The sequence below is a fragment of the Ambystoma mexicanum genome, chromosome 9, assembly GCF_040938575.1.
Source record: "Ambystoma mexicanum isolate Mex_15411 chromosome 9, UKY_AmexF1_1, whole genome shotgun sequence".
NCBI lineage: Eukaryota > Metazoa > Chordata > Amphibia > Caudata > Ambystomatidae > Ambystoma > Ambystoma mexicanum.
The window spans coordinates 330,745,615-330,764,759 of NC_090931.1; the positions used below are offsets into that span (position 1 = coordinate 330,745,615).

The following is a 19,145-nucleotide window of genomic DNA, read 5'->3' on the forward strand; positions in this document are numbered from 1 at the left end:
ATTACCCCTTGGAGCCTGTTGGCCAGTACTTTAGCAAGGATTTTAGTTTCGCTGTTAAGGAGCGATATTGGTCTGTACGACGTGCACCGATCAGAGGGGTTTGCCTTTTTTTGGAATGACCACTATGTTGGCCGTTCGCAGGTCTAGCGGGAGGGTACCTTGTTCCTTAGCAGCAAGGAAGAGGTCCCGAAGGGGGGCGGCCATCTTATTACTGCCCAGAGTCTTCCAGGTCTCTGCCGGGAAGCCGTTCGGACCGAGTGTCTTCCCAGATTGTAGCTGGGTCATGGCCTCCGCTATTTCGGTTTCATCTAGTTCCCTGTCTAGGTGAGTACTCTGCGGCTCCGACAGTTGCGGGAGCGCAATCCCTTCCAGGAGGGATATCTATGGGGCCCGTGGGGGCTGCATAAAGCATAGAATAGAAGTTGGCAAAAGCCTCCGCGATTTCTGGGTCTGTTTGGGCGGGCCTATTTTGTTCGTCAGTAATCGGTCTGACGTGTCTGTGCCCCTCCTCCCGTCTTTCTAGCTATGCCAGTAGTTTGCCGGCTTTATCCCCTTGCTCGTAAATTCTGGTCTTTGATTCCCAGTGCGCCTGCCGCGCATTATCGAGTGCCGTGTTGTGAAGGGATGCTCTAGCCGCCAGGAGGACGCGGCGATATGTTTCTGGTTTAGCGTTGGAGACGTATCTGGTCACCCATTTATTTACATCCTCCTCCTCCGACTCTGTCACCTTCCTGTTGTGTTCTCTCCTGTTATGACAGATCCAGGCTGTCATTTCCCCCCTGAGCACTATCTTGTGTGCCTCCCACAATATCACTGGGTCCTCTACCGAGCCCGTATTGATCTCAAAGAATTTGTCAGATTTTTCCGTAATGTGCTCCACGAATTCAGGGAGGCCCAAGTAGTAGCCGTTTAATCGCCAAATTTTAGGCAGGAGGGGGCGATCTGTACGGAGTGTCGCCTCCAAGGGAGAGTGGTCTGATATTCCCCGGGGGAGGAAATCTGCCGCTATAACCCTATATCCTTCTGGGGCCGGGAGGAAAAGGTAATCCAATCAGGATAAGGATGCGTGGACCCCCGAGTGGAAGGAGAATCCTTGGTCTGTGGGGTGGAGTTCCCTACACACGTCACTCAGGCCAAGCGCTGAGGTGAAGGTCGCCAACCTCGTGGGTCTATCCGGGTTCCGACTACGGGTATGGGTTCGATCAAGTGTGTTGCACATCACATCGTTAAAGTCCCCCCCAACGATCCACACCTCTGCCTGCTGTTGTGCAATCAGGGCAGTTACCTCCCTCAAGAGGGCCTCTCCCAAACCCGGTGGGGAATATATCGCTAGAATGGACACTGATTCACCCCTGAGAGTGCCCCGGATCATCACAAAACGGCCTGAGGGGGTCCTGTACCACCGCAGATAACTCAAAAGGGAGTCGCTTATGTAAAAGGATCAGGGCGCCCCGAGACCCCATCGTGTACCCTGCGTGGTAAGCTAATCGATAATTGGTTCTATGAAAGAACTGGCAGGTTGAGCCCGCTAAGTGAGTCTCGGTGAGGAGGGCTATGTCAGGCGAGCGTCTGTTAAGGAACTGCGTGAGTAATCAGCGTTTAATACTTGAGCCCATGCCATTTACGTTCCAAGTAAGGATTTTGAGAGATTTATGGCGTTCGTTATGTATCATTAGGGCTGGTGCGGGTCGGTCAGTGGGGTCATCATGGCGCTGAGTTGTCATAGATATCTAGGGAACTGAATTTTGCGCTAGGTGGGTGCATAATGCGTATGGCCGTGGAGGTATATTGCACGTGAGAGGTGGAGACAGGGGCGGCAGGTGTTGTGTATTCTCTGGCATTTCGATCAATGTGAGTGTGATGTGGTTTCCCGGCAAGTAACTAACCTGGAACACTTTCCCAACCTCTCTCCCCATACTCCTCCCCAACATGAAGTATCTGTCGCCCAAACTTTACTGGCGCTCAAAACTGTGTCGCCGGGTTAACTTTAATGTAAACTGTAGTCACCTTCCCACCAACTTACTGCTCGTGTGTGGGTCTGGTGTCACGGTCAGGGGCGTGGTGGCCGTCAATGGCTTGGTATGTTAGCGATGGTAGCGTATCGTTCTCAGATCAGTTGTATTGGGGTGATGGTGATCCAACGGCGGTGTCGTACCAGGAGGCGCACTACGTTGCAGGTGGTCACCAAGGAGAGGAATGATCGTTGTTCCCTCAGATGGTGCAATGAAGCTTTACCACTGGCCAGTGTATCTTTGCAGGGACTTTATCCGGAATCGCAGTCTTCGTCCGGAGCCGCTGGGATCTCTGGTATGGGTCGTTGGGCGGGTCCGTCTCCCCGTGGTCAGGGTCTTGGTCTACCCCTGCGGTTTTGCGCGGATTCAGTCCAGTCACCTGCGATATGGGGCTCGGCCCATTTCCAGGCTTCATGAGGATCAGTGAAGTGGACGGTTTTGCCTTCGTGCTGAATTTTTAGCTGGCCCGGGAATAGCAACCCATATCTAACATTCATGGAGTGGAGTTTTCTTTTGAGGTGCTCGAAGGATTGTCTGGCTTTTTGGACCTCACGGGTATAATCTGGATAGAATGCGATTCTGGCTCCATTATAAGTCATTGACCCATTTGTTCGGGCCATTTGTAGGATAGCATCCCTGTCACGATAATTGAGGAGCCTCGCGATGATTGTTCTTGGGTGTGCGCCCGGGGTCGGGCAGCCTGTGGGTATGCGGTGTGCTCGTTCCACCGAGAAGAAATTTGATAGTTTTTGGCGCATATAGATCTGCCAGCCACTCATCCAGGAATAGCCCCATGCTGGGTCCCTCTTCGCGTTCCGGCAGCCCCAGAATGCGAATGTTGTTGCGGCGGGACCTGCCTTCTCCTTCGTCCATTCGGGCCTCCAGGGTTTTCAATCTGTTCAATGCGTGTGCCAACTGTTGGTGCACCCCACTAAGGTCATCCTCCACCCCGGAGATGCGTTGTTCCGCTTCCCCAGTTCGGGATGATAGTTTCTGGAGGTCATGACGGAGGAAGGAAACTTGCGCAGAGATAGCATCCACTTTTTGCTCCACCGAGGAGCGCGGGCTGGCGATGGCAGCCATTACATCTTTAAGTGACAGGGTCTCGTCTGGCGCAGGGGGGGTCACCCCCTGGTCCTCGGTGCTCTGTGCGGTGGGTGTGCTTGTAGCGTATTGGTCCATGGTGCTTTGTGTTGAGGTCTTTTTGCTTCTCTTTTCCCATGGTGCTGCTTGCCCGTGTCCATCCGTACAGGTTTGGGAGGGCGCCCCTTCTCGCAGTTTTACCTCTTTTCTGTTGGGGCTTACTGTGCCCGCCTTGTATCTCAGCATTGCCGGTATGGCAGTGTGTGCTCTCTCGGAGGACGCGGTGAAGCTACTGTTCTCGCCTAATGTTAGCGACTGCTGCTGGATGGCGTGTCAGGGTGCCAATAGCCCAATTGTGCCTCTCCCCTCGCCCTTCGCCCTTCTGAGAGCCCGGGGGAGGGGGGTGTATTGTCCGTGCCGGAGGAGCCCCGTGGGTCGTCTCATGTCCTTTCTGTTGAGACTGCCAACCCGCCGGGATTAGTGTTTCAGCATCGAGTCAGGGAGTCAGGGAGTCAGGGAGTCGGGGGAGAAGGGGGTCGGCGTGCAGGCCCACTAGAGGGATGCCCTCCACTACGGGTCCCCCGCGCCTCCGACGGATTGTAGGAAAGGCCAGTGACGTAGCGTTACAGGTTGGGTCCCTGCCTTGGGTCCTGCCTGTGTGAAGCTGTTATGGCATCAGTATGCCCGGTACCGGGAGCCTGGTCCCTCTCCTCCAAGTACCTCCATCTCCGTTCACTCCGGGGCACTCACGCTGCCTAAGTTGGTACTGCGCTGGCGTGGGCTGGTTTATTTGCTTGCTGGTGCACGTCCGAGCTGCAATATTACTCCTCGGGTGCCCCACTACATGAGCGCTGAGCTAGCGGCTTACTGCTTACATTCAGGCCGGCGCCGCGGTCAGAGCTGCACTGCTCCCTCTGTCACCGCCTCCACTGCTCGATCGCGGGATGTGTCGATCGGTGGCACCGGCTGGGCTCGATCACATCACGCCTCCGCCTCGCCTCCTCCCCGCTCGCGCTGGGCGGTGCCACCTCCAAGTGTAGTGGCGGGTTGCGACGTCGGCTTCTTCGGAGGCGGGCACGGCTGGCCAACGGTCTCGCATCCTCCACTATCTTCTAGCTCGTATCACGGGCGGCGGCCATCTTAGTTGTTGTTTGGATTCCTCACTGATGTTTCCGGCGCTGTTATCTCGCTCAGTGCTGAGCGTTTACGGTCCCCTTTGCTGTCGGGTACCGCCGCAGGATTCCGATACCCGAAAATGTCTTTTTCGAGCGAATCTGTTTGCCAAGTCTGAGGATATAAGCAGGATGTTACGGGCGGCCACGGGAGCACCGAGGATTTACCTCCATTGCGAGCTCGCAGGCCACGCCGCCCGCTGTAATCGTATTTTTGATGCTTGTATCTGCTTAGATTCACATGTGCCCACCCTTCCTCCCTTTGGAGTAGAAGGTGCATAGATGTTTTTCTGGGCTTTTTTCTGATACATGATCTGCTTTACTACACCTGTACTCGCGCTACACTTCATGCAACCTCATGTCAGAAACAACACTATCTGAGGGACTTCGACACTTAAAGGACCATGGGTACAGTGGACGTCACACTAGGGCTAGTATTACTGGCACGCCATGTGAACGTCCATTTTCGAGTTTTGAAAACAACTGTAATACTCCGCAGTTGCCACTATATGTCGGCCTATGCATAGCATGTGAATCTAAGCAGATCGAAGCATCAGAAATATGATTACGGTGAGTAATGTATCCCATATATACAAACCTCTCCCCACCCTGCTCTGTTGCCACCAAGAATAGCCTGAGTAACCGATACGCATAAAAAATAAACTTGTTTTCACAAGATGCGTAAAAAGACCAGATACGTGCCTTTTTATGTGGTGTGCTGCTTGTATCAGTTCACCCTTCTACATGATAAGTTTGCGTTGCGGTTGCCCTGATTCATCTTTTCAGTTTGTGTGGGTGAACCCTGCATGGCTCCTACTCAGGCTGACCTGCTGAGTGTTAAAAAGCTTATACTGCTGTTGTACCCTTTCTTTACATGCAAGGAAAACTGTGTGTGCTCATCTGTTCCATTTGTGAGAGTGTTTGTGCCATTGCACCATTTGCTTTATCTGTTATTGGTGAGATAAACCTAATTTTCTGCAGCATGATTGATTTCCATATAGATTTAACACTTTGCACACGTCGGCTGGATGTTGCATACTTTATCCTCGGGAGGCTAGCTCAGTGGCAACGTGCTTGTCTTGGAAACAAGACGACACGGAGCAACACTGGTTTGATCCCCGAGTCCGCGCTTAGAAACTTCTGGGTATTAAGCGCGTTATAAATAACCTATCATATCATATACACTCTTGCAGAGGAGAACTCCTTTTTTTTTTTTTTTTTTTACTCCTTTGAGATCACATTTACTCTTACAGTTTAAAAATGGGGAGTCAAACACTCCCACCTTGTCTTATGTGGAGGTCTGGGTTAATGTATTGAAAAGAAGGGAAAGTGCATTAGAATGCAGCTCAGGGTCATGTGGCCGTCTGAGTGAAAGCAGTGAGAGGGGGGGACAATTGGATATGGGCGAGGGGTTTCCCCCCTCTATTAAAATAACACAGAAAGGAAGGTTAGGGGTTTAAAGACTGTTCACTTGTCTGGGCTATTCTAAGTACAAATGGATGACCTTTGACATTTCACAGTAGACTACAGGTAGGAAAATGATTCAAAAAGGTAGCAGGCGCTCCTCTCCAAAAAGAACATGGCACGATAACCTGTTCTGAGATGAGTTTGCAGCACACGCTTTTTGCTCACTGTACCTTTCACAGATGGGGAAATATCCATTTGCATATCAGCCTTTGTCCCGCCCACATGGGCAGTCCAGCACCGAAATGCTATGGCAATTCCTCTCTGAGGGCAGGACAAAGACTGATATGCAAATGGATATTTCCCATCTGTGAAAGGTACAGTGAGCAGAAAGTGTGTGCTGCAAACTCATCTCAGAGCAGGTTATCATGCCATGTTCTTTCTGGAGAGGAGCGCCTGCTACCTTTTTTTTTTAAAGGTAGGAAAATAAGTTTTAAAAAGTGTACTGAGACGCAGTTTCTTTTGAAGGCACCTTAAAGTGTTCTGTAGTCTGAATTTATGGGGTTTGCTATGAGGCCTTGAGTGTAGGTCCTAACGAAGCACAATCTCCGAGGTCGGACTCCCTACCGAATCTCTTGCGCCATCTTCTAGGGAACATTTGTGAATCGGCTGAGTAGTTGGACTCCTCTAGCTATTAAATTGTGTGCACGTTGTTGTATGTTGAACTGAAATTCAAGGGAAAGTTGATTAATACTGAATGTATTCCCTATTCATTTATGCTTTTAAGAAGTGTTTTTTTTTTCTTTCTTTTAATAGGTAAAGCATTAGGAAAGTCTACACCTGTTCCTGTCCCCTATGAGAAGATTTTGAAAGACCAGTCAGCAGTTGTAGTGCTAGGACTTCCAGAGACAGTTGGCTTTAAAGATCCAACCAGTTATGATGCTTCAACACTGCGAAGAATTTTGGAGAACAAAGCACAGATCTCCTTCCTTATTAAAAGGTATGTTGCGGTCTCTTAAAAGACCTCTGTTACAGTTCATTCGATTCCTGTATGAATGCTTAACATTCCTTGATTTTAGGGCACTATCTTTGGGCTACAATCCAGAGAAGTCGAGCATAGACTTTACATTGCGGACCCTCTGTCAATTGTCTGGGTGGAGAGAATTAAATATGCAAATGGTCTTTTAAAAAAAAATCATAACTTAGCATTTTTAAACATATCACCGATAAATGTGCCCCACCGCCCTCTTCCAGCCCCCTCCCTTTCAGGTCCGCCGAACATCCCTGGAGGTATTCAATGTTCCTGTGGTCCTGGTTTTCATTGTTGAGGGGTGTTGGCCATGGTTACTCTTCCTGGTCGAGCGGTGAAGCGGCCCCGGTTCTGCTTGATTCGGCAGGGGTTAAGATACCAGTCCGAGAAGAGGAATTTTCCTTGGGCACCAGGGCCCTCTAGATTCGGCTTGTGGGTAGTCCAGGACCCTTGACCAGTGTGCGCGAAAGGTACAGTACTCTTCCCCAGAAGGGAGTATGTAAGCCACTCGAGGGCTGCAAAGTTCCAGATCTTCCCCACCCATTTGTGTTCCAACGGAGGTTCCTTTGTTTTCCATTTTTGTGCTAGGGCCAGGGCACCTGCCATCATCAGGTTGACATATATAGCTTTTGGTCAGCATTCAAGGGGAGGTTTTCCAGGGCCCATCCAGACTCAGCAGTGCTAGTCCTCTGTTTACCCCACTCTTCAACCCCAAGGTTTGTTCTAGTGCTTCTTGAATGCCTCTCCAATATTCTCCTATATTGGGGCAGTCCCACCATACATGATTCCACGTTCCCTCCATTCCACAGTACCTCCAACAATATTTTGATTCCCTCGGGTACATTTTGTGGAGTCTCGCTGGTGTTAGATGCCACTGAACCAACATTTTGATCCAGATTTCTTGGATTTGGAGGGATCTCGTAAGTTTGGGGATGTTCAACGCCAATCCGTCTAATCTATTGTATGACCTGTGGCCAGTTCCCTTCTTTTCATGTAGACCCTTTGGGTTGGAACCTCCCCTGCTTTTATATGTGCATATATCGTTTCTATAAGCCGCCTGTCCCTGTGGTCCTTGGTTAAGTATTTTTCAAAGGGAGTTAGCTGACGAGTCCCTGCCTCTCTCATAGTGGGATAGTGTAGCCAGTGTCTTGTGTTTAGCAGAATTGCTCCCCCTCCCCAGTGCGAAGTCAGTTTTGAATTAATTGAAGGATTTTGCTTGGGTGCCCTTGTACATGTGCCTGATCTTTTGGCATCCCTCCTCCCACCATTTAGTGAAGGTTGTCCTCCAGCCCGGATAAACTGCGGGTTGCTGAATATCAGGGTGAGGGGGGATGGGAAAGAGGTAATGTGTTTGTCTGATGGACTCGTCCCATGAATCCCCCACCAGCGAGAGTATGGAGCTACTGTACATTTGGGGCGGTCTGTCCACCTTGGGTTTCCAAAGGATGCCTTCCAGGTTTTCTCCTGCTACCGCCCTGTCCATCTGTGTCCAGATCTTGTTCCTCCCTCGTTCTGTTAGTCCCGAATAACCCTTATCTGGGCTGCCAAGAAGTAAGCTTTGAAGTCTAGTTCCCCCATCCCACCCCTGGCTGTGGGCATCTTCACCCTGGAGGCCATTCTCCGTGTTCTGTTCTTCCAGATGAATCTGCTAGTCAGTTTTTGAATGGCCATTAAGCCATTTGATGGACAAGAGCCCTCAGTCGATGAGTTTGCTCTTAGTTTTGCAATCAAGGGCGGGTAGTTTACCTGGTAGAACTCTTCTGTTGATTTGGCCAGCTTGACACCTAAATAGGTTATGGTTTGTTCAACCCACCTGTAGGGAGAACCGCTTCTAAGTTGGTGTTCTGTTTCCCTCGAAGAGTAAGGTTGAGGACCCTTAGATTTGTCAGCGTTTATTTTGAGGCCCGCCACCGCCCCAAACTGCTACTGTTCTGTTTCTAGTGCTCCTAAAGAGACTTCTGGTTGGGTTATGGTTGGAAGCATATCATCCGCAAAACAGCTATTTGTTGCATCCTTCCCCAAAACGTAATGCCCGCCATTCGTGTATTAGCTCGCACTACTGCCAATAGGGGTTCTAAGTGCAACGCATAGAGTAGGGGTAATGAGGGGCATCCTTGTTTTGTGCCCCTCTGCACTGCCACTGGCTCCGAGACCTGTCCATTTATTGAGTCGGCGGAGGGGGTGCTGATAATTGGCCCTTACCCTAGCCATGTATTTCCTGCCAAAGCCCATCTTTTCCATAGTTGCAAACAGAAACCCCCCACGCCACCCGGTCGAAAGTTTTCTCTGCGTCTAAGGCCAAGAGGAGCATGGGGATTCCTTTTTTAAAAAAAGTTTAAATTTTTTTTAAATTTTTATTTTCAATATAAACCAACATACAAACATCTCATTTTACTACGCCATAGTACATTATCATCATTGTCTGTTTGCCCCCCAAACACTCCCCTCCCCCCTCCTCAAACTCCGCCTCCCCTTGGCCTACTTAACCTCACACAATATCCCACTGCGTTGCCTATATTCCAATGACTCCCATGCCTACTGTTCGTTGTGTCAATTGTGCAGCAGTTCAATTACTACCGCTGTGGAGGTGATCAACTCAACTGCCTGCAAGCAGCCACCCCTCCTTCTCCCTGATCTTCAGTTCTGTTTACTGCTTCTTGCCGCACCATGGGCTCTGCATTTGCCCATTTGAACAGTTCTTTGCACCACATCTGTACAATAGGTCTGGCTTGTGCTTTCCACCTCATCGCTATCCGCTGCTTCGCCAATATATATGCCAGGTCTTTACGTTTGCTCACATGCTTGGTCTTCTTGGGTCTTGTAAAGCCTCCCAGTAAACCAGCCAGCGGGATCCAGTGTCCAGAATATCTGTTTTCGCTAGTGTTTGAGCCACCTCCCCCAAAACCTGCCAACTTCTACACAGGCCCAAAACATATGGATCAGATCCGCATTCACCTCCCCACACTTCGGGCAAGTTTTTATCTCCGCTTGACAAACTTCGCTATTCTGTTCGGGGTTAAATACGCCCTGTGGGTTATGTACAGTTGTATCTGTTGAAGCATAGAGTTCCTGGACACCACCTTATGGTACACCATAGCTCTCTTCCACATTGCGTCCGACATTGCTTCTCCAAGATCTGCTTCCCATTGTTGCCTCACCTGTCCCATCTCTCCCCACCTTGGACATTAGCAACACGTATATTCTCGAAACGTCATGTTCTCCCCTCAGACACATCATAAAATGACAATTATTTCCTCCAGTTACAACCCTGCCTCAACCCCTGGCCACCTGCATCAGACTCTGTAGTAGACAGCAGTGTGTCAGGTGTTGACCCGGGTGCACCCTGTCCTCTTCTACCAATACCCCAAACTCCTTAGGGACCCCCTTCTTAATCAAATCTCTGACTGTCACTACTCCGTTGGGTTCCCAGTATTTTCTTGCATTCAATCGCAACTGGTCATTCACGCCCACCAATGCCACCAGTGGGATCTGCGGGGAATACAGTGCCCAATCATTTGACAGGCTCTATGCCACATAACCCACCACAATCTCTTCAACCTGGGCAAGCAAATCGTGTGTGGGTTTGTAATCCATATAATTTCTTTCAGGTAAAACCTTTCCCCTGTTTGTAACAATCGTGATTTGTGAGTTTGTTAGTCTGCCAGCCACTATGCAACAATGTGCAGCTGGCTAGCCACAAAATACACCTCAAAGTTGGGTAGCCTTATCCCCCTAGGTCATGTGTGTTCTGGAGTTTCCAAACTGCCATTCTACATCTAGAATGACACCACAGGAAATCTCTACAGATACTATGTAATCTATTGAAGAACCGTCTTGGTATAGCAAACGGGTTGTTTGTAAAAATGTGCAGGAGTCTCAGGAGCACAACCATTTTGAGCAATGCTGCTCTCCCTGTCATAAATAATGGTAACCTTGTCCAAAAGGTTATGGACTTCAGTGCCTTTACTGTGTTGTGTGTATGTTCCTCGTGTGTCATGATAAATGTTCACTCAGAGATATCGAAACGTGTCTAATTCCCATTTAAGTGGCTGGACTGGTAGTTTGTGTATGTTTCCCGACGTATTCCCCTAACGGCAACAGGATCAACCTTTGCGGATTAAACATGTATCCCCGATAGAGCAGCGTAGAGTTCCATCAAATCTAGGATATACTGCAAGTTGGTCTCTGGATGCTGCAGGTAAAGCAACATATCATCTGCATACACTATTAAATGGTGTTGCCATCCCTGCCTCCTTGTATTCGTCCCTCAAATTGCGAGTGGCTCCAGTGCCAATATAAATAGCATCGAAGACCATGAACACCCTTGTCTCGTACCTTTACTTAACTGCCATTGTTTTTTTAATTATTGTGCCTGTTTTCACTCTAGCCACTGGCTCGCTGTATAGCAATTTCACCCATTTAATTTATGCTGGTCCCATACCGAATTCCTCCAACACCGTCAGCAGCCATGGCCATCTGACCATCTGACTGAATGAACGCCTTGACTGCGTCTAGTGATTCCACCATGAGCTGTTGCATATCTCCCTAGGTGCAATCTATCACATGATGTAATCTACGCAGGTTACAAGTTATATTCGTATGTGGGACGCATCCACTCTGATCTGAGTGTATGAGCTTGGCTATAATTGGCCGAAGTCTAAGTGCTATCACTGCTGCAAGTATCTTCCCGTCTTGGTTTAATAACGACCGGGGTCTATACGAGCCACAGTCGGTATCTGGTTTATTTGGCTTCAGAAGGGGGACTATCACTGATTCCCCAAAGGATTCAGGCAATCTGCCTGTTTCCAACGATTCGTTAAGCATTTCTAGCAGTGGTAGTAGAATATCAATCTTGTATTCTTTATAAAATTCGCTCGGAAGCCCATCTGCTCCTGGGGCTTTACCCGTCGGCAACTCTTTTAATCGCGTGTTCCAATTCCTCTATTGTATTGGGAGCCTCTAATCCCTCCTGTTCCTCTGCGCTCAACTTTGGCAGTCTAATCTCTGCAAGTGCCTCCCCTATTTCCTCCACATTACAGCCGGAGGTCTCCTCATATAACTGCTTATAATATTCATAAAAGCACTCATTCACCCCCCTCCTGTGATTCCTGCAACTCTGTCACTCCCGGTTACTGCTCTAATCGGTTCTCATTTGTTCTCACTCTTATAGAGCAAGGGTCACAACTGCCCGGGTCATCTCACTCTGTGTGTTCTCTAATTGCTCAATCTGTCCCAGTGCCCCCAACACTCCTTCTGTAATTGTGTCGCCTCATGTGCCTCTTATGTTTAGGTTTATTTATGTTTGAGTTTAGCGCTTTACACCAAAGTGCTTTACAGAATAACATATACAGTAATGAATGAAGCATAATTTACTAACGTGAAACAAATCAGTGCAACAGTATCTAGAACAATTTACTCAGAGGGGGGAGGGGGAAGGACGGAGGGGTAGTGGGGGTGGGGGGAAGCCCCCAGGTACCTACGCACTATGGTGGTTGCAGTGTACAATATGAGGTCAATAGGAGAATGGGGTAGGAGTGAGGGGGAAGGGAAGGGGGGGGTCAGGGGTATGAGCGGGAAGAGGGGTAGGGAAGGATCTTCTCTAAGGGCCTGTCTCTCCTGTTTGTGCTATATATTCCAATTTGTCCTCCACCCCGCGCAATTCCTGTAAGATTACATCTTGCATTCCTTTGGATTGCAATATGGCTGCTCCTCTCACCACTATTTTGAAAGCCTCCCATATTGTACCCGCTGACTTGGCACTACCTGTGTTATGGTGAAAATACTTTTTCACTTCTTTCCTTAAATGTTCTCAAAACTCAGTGTCCCTGAGCGCCTCCACTCTGAACCTCCACGTCGGGATCCTAGCGCTCACTACCCACCATCACATAATCCAGCCTAGTGTAGAGATTTGTAGGAGCGCTATAATGAGAGTACCCCTGCTCTTGTCCATGCATCTTTCTCCACACGTCCTCGAACTTGTAAGTGTGTAGTAGTGTGTTCAAGGCTTTCGCTGCCGGGGTCGGTGCATACATTTCCCATCCGACCTATCTAGCAATAGGTTCATCTTAGTTAGTCCCCCTCGCCCCCCCCCCATATTGGCACCCCGTCTCTATACTGACCTATCTTGGCATACAAGGACTGAAAATATGCTGCTGTGTCCTGATTCGGAGCATATGTGTTGACAACGCATATTTCTGTTTTCTACCCTACCTAGCAATATAATCATCCTGACTTCTGTATCGCGGTAGGTCTGCAGCTCCTTAAATGGGACACTTGGGGCCACCATAATCAACACCCCTCTGGCGTAGGCTGAGTAAGTAGAACCCAGGGTCACCCATCTCCATTTTCGTACCAAGGTTTCTGGGCTCTCTTTGGTTAAGTGCGTTTCCTGCATTACTCCATTTCTCTTCATGTAACTAGTCAACCCTCTGAAGTTCCAGGTCATTATCATGAGTTCACCCATTCTCTTTGGTCTTGCTTGTCACTGCCCTCCCGATCCTCCCTCTGCCCCTCGCTAGTGGTGTGAGATTGTAGGCCAACTTCCCCACAACTTCCCCAACTCCTCCCCCCTCCCAAACCGTCCCAAACATTTTCCCAGCTGCTAACCCGGAGCTCCGGCACTCCCACATCTCGCTCCAGCACCGGCTCTACTGACGGCACTCGGAGCGCAGCGGGCGGACAATACTCTACTAGTACCCAAAAAAAGACCTAACCTACTGGGGGTGATGGCGTGCTCATAGTGTAATGCCAGTCGTTTATTACCATGTTACAATTTAACTCCGACTTTATCAGTATTCTCACTAAGCATCACACATATACATTATGCGGTCAATGTAGGTTCACTTATCACTTCCATTCTTCACTGGTTCATCCTCTTCCGACGGACAGTTTAATGCATCCATCCATTTAGATACATCTTCTGGGGTCTTGAAGACATTACGGTCCTTATGTATGACCTTCAGCTTTGCTGGGTAGAGTAGCATATACTTAAGATTGGCTGCATGCAACCTCCTCTTAATCGACACATATTTATTGCATTCTGTTTTTTCACCTGGAACGTGTAATCCGGGTATGCCGTGATGGTCGCTGATGCTCTGCTGATTGTACCCCCTTTCCGAAAATATTCCAGGATCCTCTCCCTTTCTTTATTTTTATTTATTTATTTATGTGTTTGTATAGTGCTGTAGCCCGCAGGTATCGGAGCGCATTCCATGTAGACAGGGACAGTAGTGACGGGACAACATATAGGTGTGCTATGATTTGGTCAGTGATTGGTTTTAGGGGCGATTTATTTGAAGAGCAGGGTCTTCAATTTCTTTTTAAAACATGGGAGATTTAATTCAGTTCTTAGGGTCACTGGTAGTTTATTCCATTTGTTTATTGCTTTGGTCGAAAAAGCCTGGGGTAGGCCCTTTGTTCTTTCAGTTGACATAGCGTGAAGTAGACCTTTGTTTGCTCATCTGATATTACGACTTTGTTCATACTTCTTGAATTGTTTCTTTGGGTATGTCGGGGCAAGTCCGTATAGGCAGCGATGAACCAAAGTTAAGGATTTAAATGTCTTGCGCTCATCTATAGCTAGCCAATGTAGATCTCTTCTCTCGCCTGTAACGTGCTCTCGCTTTGTTTTGCCGGTTATAGTTCTTATGGTGTTCCGAATCACCTGGCACTGTTTTAGGCATTTATTGCCCAGCAATAATGCGTTTCCGTAATCTAATCGTGAAAGGATAGTGACCCTGGCTATTGTTATGCTGTATTTATTTATTTAGCAGGGGTCTAATGTTCCTCATGAGTTTCTGGTGGTACTGGCAGTTCCTTTTAAGATAAGCTACTTGGGCTTCAGCTCCTAGTGATGCCTGAAAGTAGATGCCTAGTGCCTTGACTTTTTCTGCTACCGTGATTGGTGTTTCTTTAACGTCAAAAGATGAGTAGGCTGGGCTACGTTTTTTTTTTTCATGGTGCATGAGCAGAAAATCATTAGCTCTGTTTTAGTGCCATTGAGGCACTTCCAGTTGGCCTTCATCCAAGATTCAATGGTATTGTATATGGATGTTAATTTGTTGCTGTCTTGGTTATAATCTCCACTGAGTTCGAATACAGTTGGGTATCTTCTGCAAAGTTAGTAAAGTATATGCCGAGATGGGTCAGCAATGTACATAAGCAGCGTAAGTATAAGTTGAATAACAATGGGGAGAAACTAGCTCCCTGTGGGACTCCGCAGTCCACTGGTTTGGATGATGAAGCATGATTTCCCCAGATTATTTTGGAGTGTCTATCTTGTAGGAAGGAGGACACCCAATCAATGGCTCCTTGGGAGCAGTTTCCGGCTGAGTCTAGGGCCTCTCTGAGCTTCCAGTGATCCAGCAGGTCGAAAGCTGCCGAGAGGTCCAAAAGAATCAGCAAATCTGCTTTTCCCCTGTTTAGGAGGCCCCGCATCTCTGTCTGCAGGTTAAGCAATGCAGACTCTGTGCAATGGGCCTTCCTAAATCCTGACTGTTGTGAATGGAGAAAATTGTTGCTATCCATGTATTCCTGGAGCTGTTCTGTGGCAATCTTGTCTAGTATTTTCAGTAAAAAGTTACAGTTGGTGATGAGTCCAAGATTTGCAGGGTCTTGTTGACTTAATTCTGGCTTTTTGGGCAGAGGTGTGACTGACTGTTTTTATAGTTGCTGGTACAATGTGATCTCTGAAGGAGGTATTTACCATTCTTGTAAGGAAGGGAGTGAATGTTTCTGGGTTGTCTATCAATTTTGGTGGAATTATGTTTTCTGTGTAGGATGTGCAATTTATATTGGCGTTTTCGTCATATTGTCCATTGTGATTTGTGTGAATAGAAATTTAGGGATGTGAAGTTTTTGAATTTCTTCTTTAGTGTAGAAAGGTTAGAGAAGGCTGTTTGGTTTGTCTTGCATTTTGTTATGGTTTCTCTCTTGGAGAATTTTGTTTTGAAAAGCCGTTTGGACCTTTTCGCAGTCTTTATCTGTGGGTTGGAATGGTGGGGATAGGGCTTTTGGTTTATCTATGGCTTTAAATATTTGGAAAAGATTCCCTGTAGAGTTAGTAGCAGTGGCAATTTGTTCATTGTAGTGTTTAAGTTTGAGTTTACTCTTATATTTGTCTGCGTTCTTCCAATTTTTGTTTGCCCCGGTGGGATCTTTTAACCATTTTCTTTCAAGTTTTCTTTTTTCTTGTTTAAGTGCAATCGATTCAGCATTGAACCATTTTTGGCGATTTATGTTTGGCCTAACCTGTTTGTCTTTTACAGGAGCATGAAGATCTAGCAGTTCCTGAAAGTGGTTATTGTATGTTTTCATAATTTTGTCGCATGTGTCCTCTGTTGTGGAATTCATGATGCAAGTTATTCCCTGGCAGAGTATGGAGGTTGTAATTTTCTTTAAGTGCCTTCCTTGGACCCTGTTTGGGGCATTGTTTGGGTTATCAATTTTTTGTTTAGGTGTTAGTCTGCCTTTGATTTTATGGTGGTCAGACCAGATACATAGGTACGTTGTTGGAGCTGTCACATCAACATTGTTGCTCATCATCCAATCAAGTTGATTTCCTGAGATAGAGGTGGGATTTTTGTTTATTACTGAGTAGGAACAGTTTAGTAGTTCCTCTTCTAGGCTGATTGCTTCTGGATCTTTGGTGTTGCCTCGCCATCTATTAATGTCACCAATGAGTATAGTTCCTTTATTTGGTGCTTTGAGGTTGTTTATAGTTCAATAGTTTGGCAATAACTGGTCGAGGCGGAGCTCCAGGGGGCAGTCTGCTCGTCGGGGCTACATGCGCTTTTTCAACTGTGAAGCCTTGACTAAGTGATCCTGCACCTATCTCCTGTCGCATGTTTTCAATGAAATTAGTCTGGTCCAAGGCTTCCTCTCCTTCCGGGAGCCCAACAATGCGTACGTTGTTCCTGCGTGCCCTCCCTTCTGCCTTCTCTGCTCTGTTTTCCAGGTTTTGGACTTGCTGCCGTAGTTTGGAAATTTCCTGAGAGCTGGGGGCACAATTGTCTGTGTTGGCCTTCACCTCCTTTTCAATTACACCTGTACACTCTGCTAATGCCCTAATATCTTGTCTCAGGAGATTTACATCAAAACTAACAGCATCTATTTTGAATTTCAAGGATGTTTTCGACTCTGCGATGGCCTCCCGGATGTGTTGGTCTTTCCGTCTGTGATCTTCTGTGTTCTGCCCCACTTGCCGCACTGTTTTTTGCATCTTTCGTTGTCCTTGCTGGTTTTGCGAAGATGTCCATCGAGGATTGTTTCCTCTTAGACTTATTGGTGTTTGGACGTCATCGTATATCCCAACACTGTGCTCTTTCCTTACATAAATAGTGGTGCGATATACCGCCTATTCGTTATGTCTTGGCAACGTTGTAATACAAGAGCGGCCTCTCTCCCTCGTGCCCCTCACTTTTGCCCAGGTCTGGCTCTTCAGTGTCTTTTTCGCCAACTGGTCTCACAAGGGATTCTAACGAGGGAGTTATTTGCTGGCCCCACTCAACTGGACTCCGGTCTTGTCCGCCCCCTCTTTCTTTTAGTCACTTACGCAGACTCTTCACTTCTGGCGCCACTGCCCCTGTGTGCACTGACTGTTGTTTCTTGCATTCACTTCTCCTGCACATGTAGCAGTCTCGTGTGTAAGCACGTTGATGCCCTGTGGGCGGTGCCTGATGTGCAAAGTGCAGCCTGCTGGGTCTTTTGCACTGTGGCCGTGCAATGCCGGATCTATATCTGTATGAGCTGTCCAGGTGCCTGGGGGTGGGGTAGGGTTCTGGTCTCAGTCCAGCCCCTCCTCCCGTCGCTAAACTTTTGGGCTGCTGCACCTCTTATGTGATCTCACATCCACCCTGAATGTACCATAATCAGCCTCTCATAGACTCCTCCACAACAGAGGGAAGAGTGTGACTTTCGCAAATTGCGCCCAAACGGTTGTGTACTTTTTCTAGCTTTTATATGCAGGTATGGGCCTACCGCTATAACGGGCGAGGAGTATCCTTCACGCTTTTTAGACTGTCCTTTTGTGTGTTATCAGAGACAGTAAGCTGCTGGCTGCGGTCCGATCCGCACCTGTGAATGGGTCCAGTCAGTCAGCGCCATTCACTGGCCGTCCTTCGAACGCTCACCGTATTGCCTTTCCTTGTTACAAAGACATCTGCTCACTTTGTATCCTCATGCTTTGTTCACCACGTGTCGTCAGTCTTTGTTGCCAGTTTAAGTATCAGTGCAGTAGAAGGCTTCACTGGTATGCGCCGTACAGTCGGCAATTGTATCCCTCTCCTTTGTCAGTTTCGCTGTTCACGTTCCATCCTGTGTGATTAAGGTCGGAACATTCAGCTTTTCGCAATGTCCAACGTTTCGGATAATCTTCTCCGCCTACATGTTACTGGAAATACCGCGCCTTGGATGCATCCATGCTGGGGCAGCTATTCATTCCAGACCGCTGCTGCATCATGTCACATCTCCGCTGCGCAAACCATCTGTCACACTGCTTGTTCGACTTCTGAGCAAGGCACTCGCCACGTCTACCCCTCCTCTGCTAGCTCACCTTTGTTCCGGGCTATTCGTTTAGATGGACGCGTTGTAGCGCCTGGGCTGCCAGCACAACATGCAGCCCGAACAATTAAGAATCCTCACTGCATTGTGGAGGCTCAGATCTTCTGCTTCATTCCGATAAACCCAGGCGCGACAGAGTGGCAATCCTGTTCCAGCTTCTTATCTCTCCGGCTCATACCTTTGTCTTTGGCACAAAGCCATTTTAGCTCAGTTCGTGTGAGCTGCACCATTTGGCTTTCGGTTCTGTCACGCCTGAGCCACCTTATCTTCCACTCGAATTTCACTCATAATATGCCTTGAACCTTCATGTATGCGCACTGCTAGAGCTGGAGCATATGGTCAACTTTGAACATAGTTTTTCTTCCAAATCATCACGGATTGGCAGGAGCACAGTCGGATGCACGTCTTATCCCATGGCCTTGTAGCTACGCCCCTCTCGGGGATTCCCTTCTTATTCGCTTTCTCAGTGAGATGCACTATTCTTCTGACATTTTCGCTGGTCTGACGGCCCCTAACAAACCCTGATTGGTCTGCTTGGACTATGTGGGGGGAGGATACAGTCGAGCCTCGTCGACAGTATGTTCATATATATTTTGGCATCTACATTTATGAAGGCAATTGGGCGATATGAGCCGCATTCTGTGGGATCTTTACCTTTTTTGGGGATGAGGACTACCTTCTCTTCCATGGATTGTGTGAGGTTTCCTTCTGCGCCAAAATGATTGAACAACGTCATGAAATGGGGTAGTAGCGCTTCCCTGTGGGTCTTATCAAATTTGTAAGTGAAACCGCCTGGGCCTGGCGGTTTTATTGATGGGTAGAGTCTGTCTCCCGGATTTCTCCACAGGTTATATACTGCTCTAGGACTAGGCTTTCTTCCTCCGT

The 19,145-nt window shown here is 48.1% G+C and overlaps 1 protein-coding gene across 1 annotated transcript in view; it reads left to right on the forward strand.

Annotated features, from left to right (window-relative positions):
- The window catches only part of GTF2I (general transcription factor IIi), a 2,618,156-nt gene that overhangs the window by 217,683 nt on the left and 2,381,328 nt on the right, over nt 1–19,145 (forward strand). Inside the window, exon 5 of the mRNA XM_069614749.1 lies at nt 6,488–6,671. Coding sequence (XP_069470850.1) covers nt 6,488–6,671 — 184 coding nt within the window. The remainder of the gene's footprint in view (nt 1–6,487; nt 6,672–19,145) is intronic.